At 37.4% G+C, this 14,011-nt stretch overlaps 1 protein-coding gene across 3 annotated transcripts in view; it reads left to right on the top strand.

Annotated features, from left to right (window-relative positions):
* The first annotated feature begins 975 nt into the window (after positions 1-975).
* LOC107094590 (VPS10 domain-containing receptor SorCS2-like) overlaps positions 976-14,011 on the top strand; it is a 49,496-nt gene continuing 36,460 nt past the window's right edge. For all 3 annotated transcript variants that reach the window (XM_015390300.1, XM_015390301.1, XM_015390302.1), the window contains exons 1-5: positions 976-1,158; positions 2,654-2,800; positions 7,090-7,192; positions 10,391-10,467; positions 10,623-10,714. In XM_015390300.1, coding sequence (XP_015245786.1) covers positions 1,093-1,158; positions 2,654-2,800; positions 7,090-7,192; positions 10,391-10,467; positions 10,623-10,714 — 485 coding nt within the window. In that variant the 5' untranslated portion in view covers positions 976-1,092. The remainder of the gene's footprint in view (positions 1,159-2,653; positions 2,801-7,089; positions 7,193-10,390; positions 10,468-10,622; positions 10,715-14,011) is intronic.

The raw sequence follows: 14,011 nt of genomic DNA on the forward strand, positions 1-14,011 counted from the left end.
AGCGTTAAAATGACAGAATTTCGTTGGCCTTCGTTGTTCTGAATTTCCCTTGAAATATATGATACTGGTAGCCTACTTCCACTTAGCCTGCTTCAAATAAAATTTCGCTGTGATGGCAGAATAGTTTCCATAATTGTTTTTTTAAACTTTGTTTCGCAGGTCAGTTCGGCCAAGATTCCATTCTGTTTTTGTTTTTTTTCGTATTGCCGTACAGACAAATTGCTGCTGGAAGATGTCTCAATAATGTTCCGTATACCTTTATGGTAACTGTACTTTTTCAATAAATGAACCTAGTATTTTATAGGTTAAAAGAGACACAAAATCTTGTTTTTATTCATTCCACTGGTCGTCTGTTTTGATCAAATAGAAAAAGAGGCCTGCCTCTAATTCTGGCCTCCTTCCAATAATGGCCTGGACCAGGATGCACCTGAGTGGAATAAAGGCCCCGTCCTATATTAGAGGATTTACGGTATATATATATTTAGTTATTTATATATATTAATTTATTTATTTATATGTGTATATATCTCAAAATAGGCAAAAAGAAGGTTGCATTTATCGGCTACATAATGAGGAGTTATCCAATCCAAACAGGCTGTGACGTAACCAGCCAATGAATATGGCCTTTGGAGGACGCATCCACTGGATTCGTACTCAGCAACTCATTACAGCCTTCTGTCAAGCATTATATTCTGATGCCAGCGGTATCAGTTGTTTTCTCTCATTGACTATTTCAACTTTAGTCAGTAATTTGAAATATACCTACATTTTTTTAAACTTTTTTTGCAGTTCTCAAAGAAACCATGAAGGCCATAAACATAAAAAGTCCCATAAAAATCTACATGAATTCAAGCACCAAGGAGTTCCTTTACTTACCTAAATCTAACACCTCTCTTCATCAAATCATTTGAAAATGTTTCATGTTTCAACTGTTTTCTGTTCTCTCCCTCCCATCCCTTTATGTCTTTCCTCCTATAGGATGTTCAGATAGTGAGCACAGACGAGAGCCAAGTTCTCCTTGCCCTCCAGGAGTGGTACCAGACCGACACCTATAACCTGTACCAGTCAGACTCCCAAGGTGTTTACTACTCAATGATCCTGGAAAACGTTCGCAGCACCAAGCAGCCAGAGGAGAATGTTCTCATTGATATCCTAGAGGTGAGGTCATCTATAATAAACATTTGTTGTCATTGTTTAATCTCTCTGTAACTATAAACATAAAATGAGTCAAATCCACACAGGGGACAAATATTCTACTTTTGGGAATCCTGCCTGTACTGATTTGTTCTACAATCCAAAGCAATCAAACTTGCATACAGCACTTTTCGATGGTGGTATAAGAATAGAGCCACTTAGTCACACTTAAGAGGATCATGTTTGCACTTCACTTTAATATTCTTACTATGAATAAATCCAATTAAAAGCCTAAGCCACCTCTGTGCTACTTGGTCTCTTTGGGACTCTTTTATTATCGGAGTAGCTCTCAGACCAGAACCAGTTGGATTTAAGTAAAATCAAGAAAAAGGATTTTCATTTCCTTAACCTATTTTTCACGTGTTAGTCGAACTCCATGCACTTAGGTGAACAGCCATTACCTTCATTGATAATAAAGACGGTTTAACCGTGTGGTTCAGTCGGATCATTAAACAGGGTGAAACAATACATTCACAGAATATGATGACACAGCTGAAGATGCAGCGTTGAAAAGAATAAGGGGAGTTTTGAACAATATCTTTAGGGAAATAGTTGTATCCAATTTGCAGTTTTATATTTATTAACCTACGGCTAAACACACAAATAACATCCAGTGGTTGGAAACCGCTGTTTGAAGTTATTATTAGACAATAATTGATCAAGGGTTCTGATTATGGTGTCTTATCCACATGTTATAGGCAGTTGTGTTAAAAAGGAGAATTCCCCCAAATAATATATTAAATTCTATTCAGGTTATTTCTATATTGCCATTTCACAACACGTCATCTCAAGGCACTTTACAGTTCACCAGATCATCCAGTCAGATTGATTAAAAATTTTCTATCTAAGGAAAACCAGTTGATTGCATCGACTCTTTGACTCGAAGGCAATCCCTCACACTAAGCATGCTTGTAGCGACAGTGGAGAGGAAAAACTCCCTTTAAACAGGAAGAAACCTCCAGCAGAACCAGGCTCCTCAATTTCTTATCTTTTTTTGGCACTTGAAGCCTTTATTTTTGAAGTGTTCTGGAGAGGAAATGAAACTTTGGATTTTTGCACCATTCCGCTGCAGTGAATCACCCTAATTGCCTAATTTTTGGATCTTTAAGCAGTTGAAGATTGCATTTACCTGTGCTGAGAACCATACTGGTCTGGGACTGAAACCGGATTGCAGCCTTAAGGCCCGCGGCCTCATGGGACACCATCCCTGTAATCCCTTTAATCACTACCCACTGCAGTTATCTGTACAGATAAACTTGTTTATTCCAACTCTTTTCCGAACGTTCACCAACTTTTGCCACAAATTTAAAGAGATAGAGAGACATCCTATGGGTATACAGATGAATGTAAACAAGTTCTACTGTACACATATTTCCTCATATGTCACTGCTGCTTATCAGTATAAAAAATGTTGCTTTTGTTTTCAGCTTGTAACAAAAAAACTGCTTTTGTTTCCAAGGTGCGTGGTGTGAAGGGAGTTTTTTTGGCCAATCAGAAAATCGACGCAAAAGTGACGACTCTCATAACTTATAACAAAGGACGGACCTGGGAACTCTTGGCCCCGCCCACCACAGACATGAACGGTAAACCAGTCAGCTGCAAAGTGGTGAGTACCCCATCTTTATCAGCTATAGTGTATCAGACACCATTATAACTGAAGCTTCATTTGTCAAACTTAAAATCCATGTTAGACTTGTCCTTTAATACAAAACTCACAGATTGTTGTTGTTAGACCATTTGAAACCTAACCATCAACATTTAAAGGCTTTTTGAGAGATTAATCATGTGTTATTTTCATATTTTCTAAGTTATGCTACATACAACAAGGACAACACATTTATTAAAGTTAAAGAAATAAGAAACATGACATGAGAATAGTGATTTCTTTGAAAACATAAAGTATTGCCATTTTGGGTTTGAAAGACAGTCTTTTAAAAATGCTTATCATACGAGCTTGTTAGGTAAAGGATAGTGTTTTGTGTATCTCTATTTGCTTTTTAACACACTTAAATGTTTAAAAAGTTATAGCGACCAGTACCTCTCGCTGACCAGTTAGTGGAACACTTCCTCTTGCCTGCTTGCCTTTAGTTAGCATTAGCTTACATTCAACTAAAGTGGCAATCTGACCCTAGTTGCTTCCTTGTTTCAGCACCAACACTCAAACAGCAACACTCACGCTCAGTGTTAAATATGAGATATATAACACAGAGAAAAAGCCATTTCTCAAATTCAGAGCTACAGTAGCAGCCATTTAAAATGGTCATTCCCAGTTAAATTGCAGCCCACTTCCCTGCAGCTCCCAGCAATATCCCCTCCAACTTCCAGCCACTGGAGTGATCCCCTTTTTCTCCTGGATGTGTATATTTTTTTTACTCTGACTCCACCCTTTTACTGAATTAAGGGGTCGAAACAGGAGATGATGCTTCTCTTTAGATCATAATGTCCACAAATGATGACAGAAAGAATATTTTAGTGCAAAGGTTGATGTTTAAAAAGGAATTTCAGGGGACCAGCCAAGAACCCATCAATGAAAGTGGGGGCTACTACTGTACTAAGATCCAGCAACACCTCCAAAATAATTTTGTGTAGATGTTGGCCTCATAACTGGAAGTAAATATTCACATCTTTATGACCCTTTAAAACTCATTTAAAAATAGTTTTGGGGTAAAATTGATACTTCTTGTCGGGTTCATAAAATGTAGGTTTTTTTCTTAAGCAGAACTGAAATACACAATTTCTGGATACAATTCCTGCAGGCAGGAGAGACAGTTGAACCCCAGACTCAAACACACTGTCTCCCACTGGACCTCCTCTGCAGAGCGTTTATTAACAGAACATGACACATGGTTACAAACAGAGTATTGTTCTGACAGAACAATTGATCAGTTCATAAAGACAGAATGCTCCATCAGAATGACAAGGCAGGATGGTCTCCTGAGTGAATCATGAGACAGGAGTGGAGCATCCCCTTGCAAAAATGTTTCATAAGCACACATTAATTTTATAATCATCATTGAATAAAACTAACACTTCTATTCTGCAGCACTATTTACATATTTTAAATGTATTATTGTTTTGATGGAAATGATGCAGCTATGAACATTAATGATAACTTTTTTTAACTTTTGTTAAGATGACCCACAAATAACAGCTGTATCCTCCCACACCACCTTCATGACCAACTCACCCCCCACATTAAAGACCTTAGTGCCAAAGTATTGATAAAGATATATATACATGCCATGTGCTAATATATCCAAAGTAGAGAATATATTAACTGCATTGGCATTTTTTCTATTTTAATAATACCAATTCACAGCACATGGTATCTCTACGAACTTTATAGAGACAGTTCAATGAGATCGTAGAGTCAGAAGGTCATTGACTTTGCAGGATTTTCCCCACCTGGATGAGCAAGCGGTGACAGTAAATGCTACAGGTAGCTTGCATTTTGCTGTTGACTCTACAGCAGCGACAGTGGACAGGAAAAGTAACAAACCTCCCAAAAAATCAGGCTCAGTATGAGCTGCATTCTGCCGAGGAGGTTGAAGGTGACAGAAACAGATAACCAAAGGGAACATAAAAGAACTGTCTTTGTTAGAGGTAACAGTAATCTAACTCCATAGGTGGCTCTGTTTAGCAAAGAATTTGAGATCTGGGCCATTTTTCATGTCAAAAGGGATAGAAGAGAGCAAATACATTTAAAGCTGAACCCACAGCGATGTAGAGGAAACAGGACAAAACACTTAAAAAACAGATCTAACTCTGTCATCTATAATCAGAGGCGTTGACATCAATCCGGATGGTTTCATAGCTAAACAGAGCGCTGGGCTAGATGAAGCTACTATGTCAAGAAAACGTATCTCTTCTACGTTGCTGATTGAAATTATTTCACACAGAATAGTGAGAGCAATTTCTCCCACAGCGAAAGAGGAGCCATTGTTTGTCGTCTTAAGACACCCGACCATTGCTGCTGGGGTCATTCATACTGAAAGAAAGAAAGGTAAAACGTTTACTACCTAAAGACGACGTAAAACAGTGTTTTTTCTATTTCCTCCAATTATCTTAATCGAAAATCAAATTAAAAAAGCAAAACAAAAGCAGAAAAAATCTCTGAGGGAAGTATTTTTTGCTGCATTCTAGACAATTTGTAGGTAAAAAATAACAAATAAACAAAGAACAAAAAAAACAACATCTTTGGACTTTTTGGTTCCCACTGTGAACATAAAGGAGAGAAAGATGAGTGCTCTGATGTGAGGAATGTGCTTGAGATGCTTTCCTGCTTCTGCCATCCATCTTGTCAAAGTTGCATCTGTGCAAGGTTAGACAGCAAAGAGCCATGAGTCTCCCATATTCTGAGATCCATACATCACTCCATGCTGAGAGTTGAAGGGGGGAACCAGTGTGCCCCTTTATTTGAACCATCACTCCCATCAGCTGGGAAAATATGAAGGCAGAAGCAGATATCTGCTCAACAGTCGTATACCACCTTTAAGGGACACACACGGATTTAGATCTCCGATACTGACCTTGTCATAACAATGCGTTTGCCCATACTTCAATAAAATTGGTTCACAAAATATCTACTGTCCTGGATTTAAGCTGCAGCATCTATCAAGTGCAGCGAAGACTTCATTTGGAGTGCTGGCATTATAAATACCTCCCTGTGCAATGCCACAAGTCACAACCTCTTCCAGCTGGCTTAGCAGATAGATGCGCTATCTGACGTGGCAGTGTGTCATAAGAAACTCTTAGGCTAGATCCATTGAGATTGGCTCTGGAGTGCTCTGCACAAACATGCTTAATCCTATTGTCTGGTAAAGAAAATTTTATGTTAAAAATAATACAGAATATGTTCTAACATAAAGACAAGCAAATATTAAAACATTTGCTCTGAGATTAACCAAAAAAGAGGGATTGACAGAGGCAGAATTTACTGTTGGATTATTGATTATAGATGTTGGAGATCGGCCTGTTTTTTTTAGTGTACACCTGTTTCCCTGACCGTGACTGGCTGGATGTGCTCTCTTCATCCTCTGACATGGGTGGTGGCTCAGAGCTCATCTGCCTGGCTGTGTGTTTCCTGGATGAGGCCTTCTTTTACAGTTGTCTTTTGTATTTCTGCTTCGTTCTCCTTGAACCCTAATCGGCCTCGGCAGATGGCCGCTCACACTGAGCCTGGTTCTGCTGGAGGTTCCTTCCTGTTAAAATTTAGTTTTTCCTCTCCACTGTTGCTACAAGCATGCTTAGTGTGAGGGATGGCATTTGAGTCAATGAGTCGATGCAATCAACTGTTTTTTGCTCAGATAGAAAACTTTGAATCAATCTGACTGGATGATCTGGTGAACTGTTAAGTGCCTTAAGATGACATGTGTTGTGAATTTGAGCTATGGAAATAAACAGAAATAAACTGAATTTAATAGAACAAAATGTAGTATTCTGTTTGTTTTTCAGGTCAATTTATTGACTATTTCTGAGAGTATTGCAGCTCTAGCCATTCAAAAAATTTTTCCACTTTCCTTGATGGGCCCTTGGCTAGTCCCCTACAATTCCTTAAAACATCAATCTACCTAACAATCAATATTTGTACTAAAATATTCTTTCTTTCATGATTTGTGGACATTAAGATTTAGAGGGAAGAATCATCTCTCTGTAATTGAGTGAAAGGGTGGAGTCAGATTAAAAAAATATGCATGCCCAGGAGAAGGAGGGGTCACTCCAGTGGCTGGAGGTCGGGGGAGATTCTGCTGGGAGTTGCAGGGAAGGGAAGTGGGCTGTCTTTCGGCTGGCATTTGACTGGGAAGGGCCATTTTGAATGGCTGCTACTGTAATCTGCTGTGTAATAGTCTCATTCTTTACAGTGTAAAAGTGAACATTGTGTCTAATTTCCTGCAGCCGGACTGCCACCTCCACCTCCACCTGCGCTGGGCAGACAACCCCTACGTATCTGGTACCGTCCACACCAAAGACTCCGCTCCAGGTCTCATTATGGGTGCAGGTGAGTGAAATATTATTTTATTAGAGCTGTTTTTGTTTTGGTTGTCTTTTCTCCTCAATAGAAGCTTATTTCTCCCGATATTTAGGAGGGATAACTCCTAAATATTGTGTGATAAGCTTCGACTACTTAATATTTTTAATCCCTTTTTCTAAACTCAGTCTGCTGCTTTGTTTCTTCACAAAGCTGTAGCATGCACAGGTTTCTAACCCTAAAATTCATTATTATAGGTTCTAACAGTCTGCCTGCTAGACCTGTGTTAACAGCGCTCAGGAAGCAGAGAGGAGGAAGTCACTGTGGGAAGTCTTGCTATCTTATCTCCTCCTGAGCGTACGAACAGATTTAAACACATGCTAGACTTCTGCTCTGCCTTTAATATTGCCATCCCACATAAATGGATACACACACTGCTCTGCCTGGGGCTGTCCAGCTTGCTGTGTTCAAGAATGTTCTCTAACCAGCAGCAAAAAAATTATCCTCATAGATCTCAAGACATCTGGAGAAGTATTTGGTTTTATATATGAATAGAATAATATAGATATTTATGTAAAAGTAGGTTCTAAAACACTAATATATGTCTTATTGTGCTAAAGGGCCTATGTACAGTAAAGCACATCAATCCTTTTGAGTTTGTTGTTGTTTTATAATGCTTAAATCATAACCAAAGGGTTATTTTTTTCTGTATGTCTGCTTCTGTCTGCTTCTGCTGGAGGTTTCTTCCTGTTAAAAGGGAGTTTTTCCTCTCCACTGTCGCTACAAGCATGCTTAGTGTGAGGGATTGACTTTGAGTCAATGAATCAATGCAATCAACTGGTTTTCCTTGGATAGAAAACTTTAATCAATATATTAAAATGTATACACATATATTAAAAACATAAAGAGATCTACATCCGATTAAAAAGAAAAACAGCAATAAACGCTGTGGGACTGTTTCTATGCTGAGTGAGGCAGAGAGGTGATTCTCAGAGAGAATGGGAAGTTTTTCTTTCTTTTTTTCATAAAGAGATGAGAGAGATACGCTACGCTTACCTGCTCTGTCTTCCCCTCCTTATTTTGTTTTTGTGAGGCCCCAAAGAGGATTGCTATTTTCTATATACGTTTTTTTGCTTCCTGAAGTTATTTTTTTTCCAAGGAGATTGATAAACTGCGTTTTCTGTCCTTCGCTGTTTTTGCGTGGCTCAAAGAGGATCACTACTTTATCCATTTTCTGTCCTCCTGAACTGCTATCATGCGAAAAGTATTGTTTTTCAATGTTTCGGTTATTGTTTTTGCACAGATCTACCCTGCTTATTATATATGCGCTGTGCCAATCCAAATTCCAAATTAACAGATTTTTCACCAAAGCAGATGTGTTTTACCTTGTAACCGCATCTCTCTTCCCGTCAGACCCATTAAATTGCCGCTGAATTGCTGTGTAGTCCGACTAAAAGAGACCTGGAGTCTATTTCAGTGGGACCAACTTAAGCCCCCTTGTGTAAAATCCAACGCCATGACCTCGTCCAACATGATTTTCTGTCGGAGCGAACACAAAATGGGATTCTGTGATTTTTGGCCGTTAGCCTGTCCAGATTGTCATAATTGCCTGGCTAGGTCTACCTAGAGCAATCATTGCATCTCCCCTTCAAGAAGCACCTACCTTAACTGCTGAATGGACAACATGCTTGTTTTCTCTGATCAGCAAGTAGATTTGACATTGCGGCACCCTCCACCCATCATTAACTCATGGTTAAAATTGAGACTTGTGTGTTTTGCATTGCTACAGTTGTAGCCATTCAAAATTTCCCCACTTTCCTTGATGGGCCATTGGCTGGTTGCCTAAAATTCCTTTCTTTAAACATCAATCTTAGTCCTAAAATGTTCTTTCTGTCATGATTTGTGGACATTAAGATCTAAAAAGAAGCATCATATCCTGGTCAGATCCTGTACACTGCAAAAATGATTTAGAAATAAGTAAATATTTCTTAAATTAGGTGTATTTATCCTTATTTTAAGTAGGTAAATGAGATAGTTTGGCAATGGAATGAGTATTTTTACTCTTAAAATAAGATAATTAGATAAAATGCACTTGAAATAAGACAATGCAATTGTGTTTTCTTATTTTAAATCTACATTGTCTTATTCCATTGGCAAAATGTCTCTTTTACCTCCTCAATTCAAGAACAAAAGCACTTATTTAAAGAAAAAATTAGATATTTTCCAGTGTAATTCAGTGAAAGGCGATCATTTCTTTCTTCTTCTTAAAGTAAGTGCATTTGTTTTAAAATTTAGGAGGTAAAAGAGACATTTTGCCAGTGAAACAAGACAATGTACACTTAAAATAAGAAAACACAATTGCATTGTTTTATTTCAAGTGCATATTATCTAATTTTTTTATTTTTTTTTTAAGAGAAAAAACACAAATTCCATTGGCAAACTATCTAATTTACCTAATCAAATTAAGGGTAAATAGACTTAAATTAAGACATTTTTACAGTTTACATTTTTCCAGTGTGGAAGTTTGAGGGGAATTTGCTGGGAGTTGTAGGGGAGTCTGCTGCCATTTGGCTGGTGTTTGACTCAGAAGGGCCATTTTGAATGGGTGCTACTGTATAGTTCTCATTTTGAACATGTAAATGGAAAAATAAAAACAATTTCACCTGTAAGAATCAGCCCCCTAGAAAGATAGCAAAAAATCAATAGTACATATGTGGGATCAATAGACCTAAAAATAATTGGCATTGGATGAATGCTGTGCTGGTGGGGGGTTCTTTCTGAGTGGTTGCAAGGGAGGATTATTTTCCCATTCTACTATGAGCACACAGTGCAAGTTGATATTTATTTTATCATTATTTTATTTATTTTTTTACAAACGTTACCTAGTGCACCTTTTAAAAGCCTTGCAAGTGTGAACAAAAAAATAAAAACACTCCACTATGGACATTAAGAGAAGAAACATTTTTATTTATGTTTTATCATCTTAAATCGATTACTCTGTTGCATTTGCTCCAAGTGAATAGCCTATATGTAAGGAAGATAACCCGATAAATAAAAAAATGGCCTTGTTGAAATCTCCATGCTATGCGAGTACAGCTATGCTTTTGTATTCCCTCTGTACACCTGGATCTCTCTGCCTTGTTCTTACTGTGCTACCTTAGTTACTGATGTTTGTTTCTAGAGTCCCCTCTTCCTGATGCAGCTCTGCATTTTTCATCTTTCCCTCAGGAAACCTCGGCTCCAAACTGGTAGAGTATAAGGAGGAGATGTACATCACATCAGATTGTGGGAAGACATGGAGACAGGTGCAGCATGCTTTCTTAGTTTTCTCCTTTTTATTTCCTCGCTTCCCTTCCCCCTCCATCGGCCCTGAAGTAGAACCTGCAGAACCTTCATGAGAGACTCAAACAGTTAATTCAGCTTTTAAATAACTTTCATACATTACTGTTTGTTCTTGAAGGTTTTTGAACAGGAACATCACATCCTGTATCTGGACCATGGTGGAGTCATTGTTGCCATCAAGGACACCTCTATTCCCCTCAAGATACTGAAGTAAGATTAGCACTAATTCTCTCTTCCTAAAAATGCGATATTTTATTTTCATTACAAACAATACAGTTTACTGTATTCAAAGATGCCTGTGAATCCAAAATGCTATTATGTATGTAAAATGTTATTAAAATGCTGAATGTGTCGGTGCCGGTAAAATGAATTGGGGCATGTCTGATGTCTGATTTTAGGTAGTGAAATAAAAAAATAAAAATCATATTTTTCTCCAAAGTAGTAAAATACTGTTTTTAGAAGCTGTTTCATTTGAGCCTGTAGAGGGTAATTAGGGTCTGGAAGATGTAAAAATATTTACAACTATTACAGCTTTTCCTTCATGGATTTATGAACTTCTAATTCCATTAGGGAAACTATCTCAGCCCACTTTGTACTGGTAAGAAAGCAACTTTTAATAACATTTTATATATTAGGTATTTTTTAAAAGCTCTCATTGTGTACTGCAAAAATTGTAATCTAAGTTAGTCAGATTTTTTTTTAAATAAGTGTTTTTTCCTTTTATTTGAGCAAGTAAGTAAGAAAGACAATTTGCCAATAGAATAAGAGGGTTTAGATTTAAAATAAGAAAAACAAATCAAACTCCATTATCATTCCAAAAAAGTAAAAAAAAACAATCAACTGGACTTTGTTTTGCAAGTTTCAAGACGTTCCGCTTTTGATCCAGGAAGCTTTTTCAATACAAAGTGTCAGAAATAGCGTTGAGTTTGAGGGTTTATACAGTAGCCCATCAAAGCCTTGTTTTTATTTCAAAAACATGCAAATTGAAACAGTAAAATGGGTCCACACCTTTGGGATGGGGGTCGTTTGGCTTAATTTTTAGCCTGCAATAGCCCATACCTGTCTATGTCTTTGAAAGGGGGATCCTCTGAAGAGGACAAAAAATCCACCTTCTGCTTATGTACAAGAAAATCTCAGCAGTAGTATAACGCTTTTCATGGATTTGACTCTATTTCCATCAAATTTCACACACAAGCTAAGGCATTTATTTACAAAAAATGCATTGCATTTAAAAAAAAGAAGAAAAAAAAAAGAAAAACAAGACGAGAAAAGTCTTTCTTCGCTACATTGAACGCTGTCTCACAGGTACAGGCTGCTTTAGCTGCACACAGACCAATCGAAATGCTATTATATGCTGTAATTTAGGGGTGAAATCTGTAAAAAAAAAAAAAAAAGGCATTTAAAAAGCATACAATTAGCAAAAATTAACTAAAAAGCTAAAATGAAATTTGTACGGAAGCAGAGAGTGGTCAAGATGATTATATAACTATCTAGTTATCAAGGTTAAACCATTAATTGTTTTCTCGAGATAACAAGTTAATTATCTAGTTAACAGTTATTGATTTGAGATAAAGAGATGATTAACCTGTATGAGTAATGAATGAGGCTGACCAACAGCCCTGGATTCCCAGTCCATCCATGCCTGCGGTAATAGCAGTCTCGGTATCGCGTGTGCACAAAAAAAAAAATCATTTTTTTTTTTTTTCCTTTTTATTTAGTTTCACTCATTGTAAGGTCATGGTGGATGATTAGATTGTATGGAATACAGTAGAAACAAATCTGACTGTTTTTTTTAATGAAAATCTTTAATCTGGACTTATTTTTGGGGTTAATGCATCTTATACCTGTTAAAGGCGTAACACCGGGGCTGTTTAGGAAATAGAACACCAGTGTTAAGGCACCAGCGGCATAGGTCTAATTGCCCATGAATCATACAAATTATTAATGTTGTGCCAATGCCATTTTTGGCCCCGATACCTGGCTGTGCAGTATCTACCGATACCATAATAATGTAAAAATAATTGCCATCATGGCTTTGTCAAGCTGCTGCCTACCTTTGTGAAGCAGGAAAAAATCTAATACAAAGTGAATCCAGTAGAACTTTTTATTGCCTACCAGGAGTCAGTGACAATAGTTGAATAAACTTATGGCTCTCAAAATGGTATCAGTGCCCTATATGTTGGTACCTTGCCGATACCGATACCACCATTTTAGGGCAGTATCGGGACCCCGTCCGATACTGGTATCGTTATCGGTATAACACTACAAATCATCAAACCAACAACGTTGTCTTACCTAAAAGTTAAGCACAGGATTATTTACAGAATTATACATAGGCTGCCATGATTTATGAATCCTCTCCCGCTGTTGTGGTATTGAAGGATTTAATGAGTTTTAACACAAATCAATCATCTCATTATTAGGAGAAAACAACTTTCTTTATCTTTAGATAATGAGAAAACTAACGTACTTTCTCGAGAAAATTACTGTGAAAATGTTTCAGAGGGAAATGACCGCTCTCACCTTCTGTAAATTTCAAACAAAAGATTTACGAAATTTATATAAAAAGTAACTGTATATTATTATATATTAACTGTATAAATATGTTTAAACTTTTACATACAAATTATAAGTCAATCTTTAACCCATTTAGTGTTATTTATTAATTCTTTTTCTTCTAGGGTTTTTGCTTTCAATGATACTGGAATAAATTTCTCTTCATATCGAACAACAGTTTTAAAATTAGTTGTAAAATAAAGATTATCCTTATTTGATTTTAATGATGCCATAACGCCTAAAAATGAGCTGGTCAGGTTTTAGGGTCCAGGATTTCTATCCGGTCCGAAAGAACAGTTTTATATGCATTTTTAACAAATTTCACCAGGCAATAAAACCCTACACCCCATCTTAGAATGCAGATAGGATTTCTGTTTTTTTCTTCCTGGGTTTTGCACACTGATTTATTGCATCTATTTTAAGCTGAAACTATTTTGCAGTTTCAGTAAAGTGGATCATTTGTTATTGCTGCAGCTCCAGCTGCTGCGCACCGTGTGTCGCCGATCGTTTTGATGCCCATCGAAAGGCATCTTTCAAATGGCTCATTATGTGCTACCGCCGCACACTCTGAGACCTCCCAGGTTCCCCCCCGACATGACAGATTTACATTTAGCAGGCTGATTCAGGTTTAATGTGGTGAAACATATCTTTAGTGGGGAAACTGGCTGTGTGCTATTAAACTAATAATGGTTAATTACCATGAGCGATTGCCATTTCAGAAAAAACGTTGATTGTTTCCAAGGTTTTGAAGTTTTCCCAATTTTGTGAAGCAGCAGCAGCATTTTCATGGTGACGTAAGAAGAATAACTGCATGTTATGCACACTGCATTTGATTAAAGTTTTCAATTCATGTGAAACAAGTAAAACTGCTTACAAACTATCACTGGCCTTACCAGTCCCCTCTGCAGCAGTGGCGGTTCTAGAGATTTTTTTCTAGGGCGGCCAGCATGG

This window comes from Cyprinodon variegatus, unplaced genomic scaffold (genome assembly GCF_000732505.1).
Source record: "Cyprinodon variegatus isolate N-32 unplaced genomic scaffold, C_variegatus-1.0 Scaffold492, whole genome shotgun sequence".
Classification (NCBI taxonomy): Eukaryota; Metazoa; Chordata; class Actinopteri; order Cyprinodontiformes; family Cyprinodontidae; genus Cyprinodon; species Cyprinodon variegatus.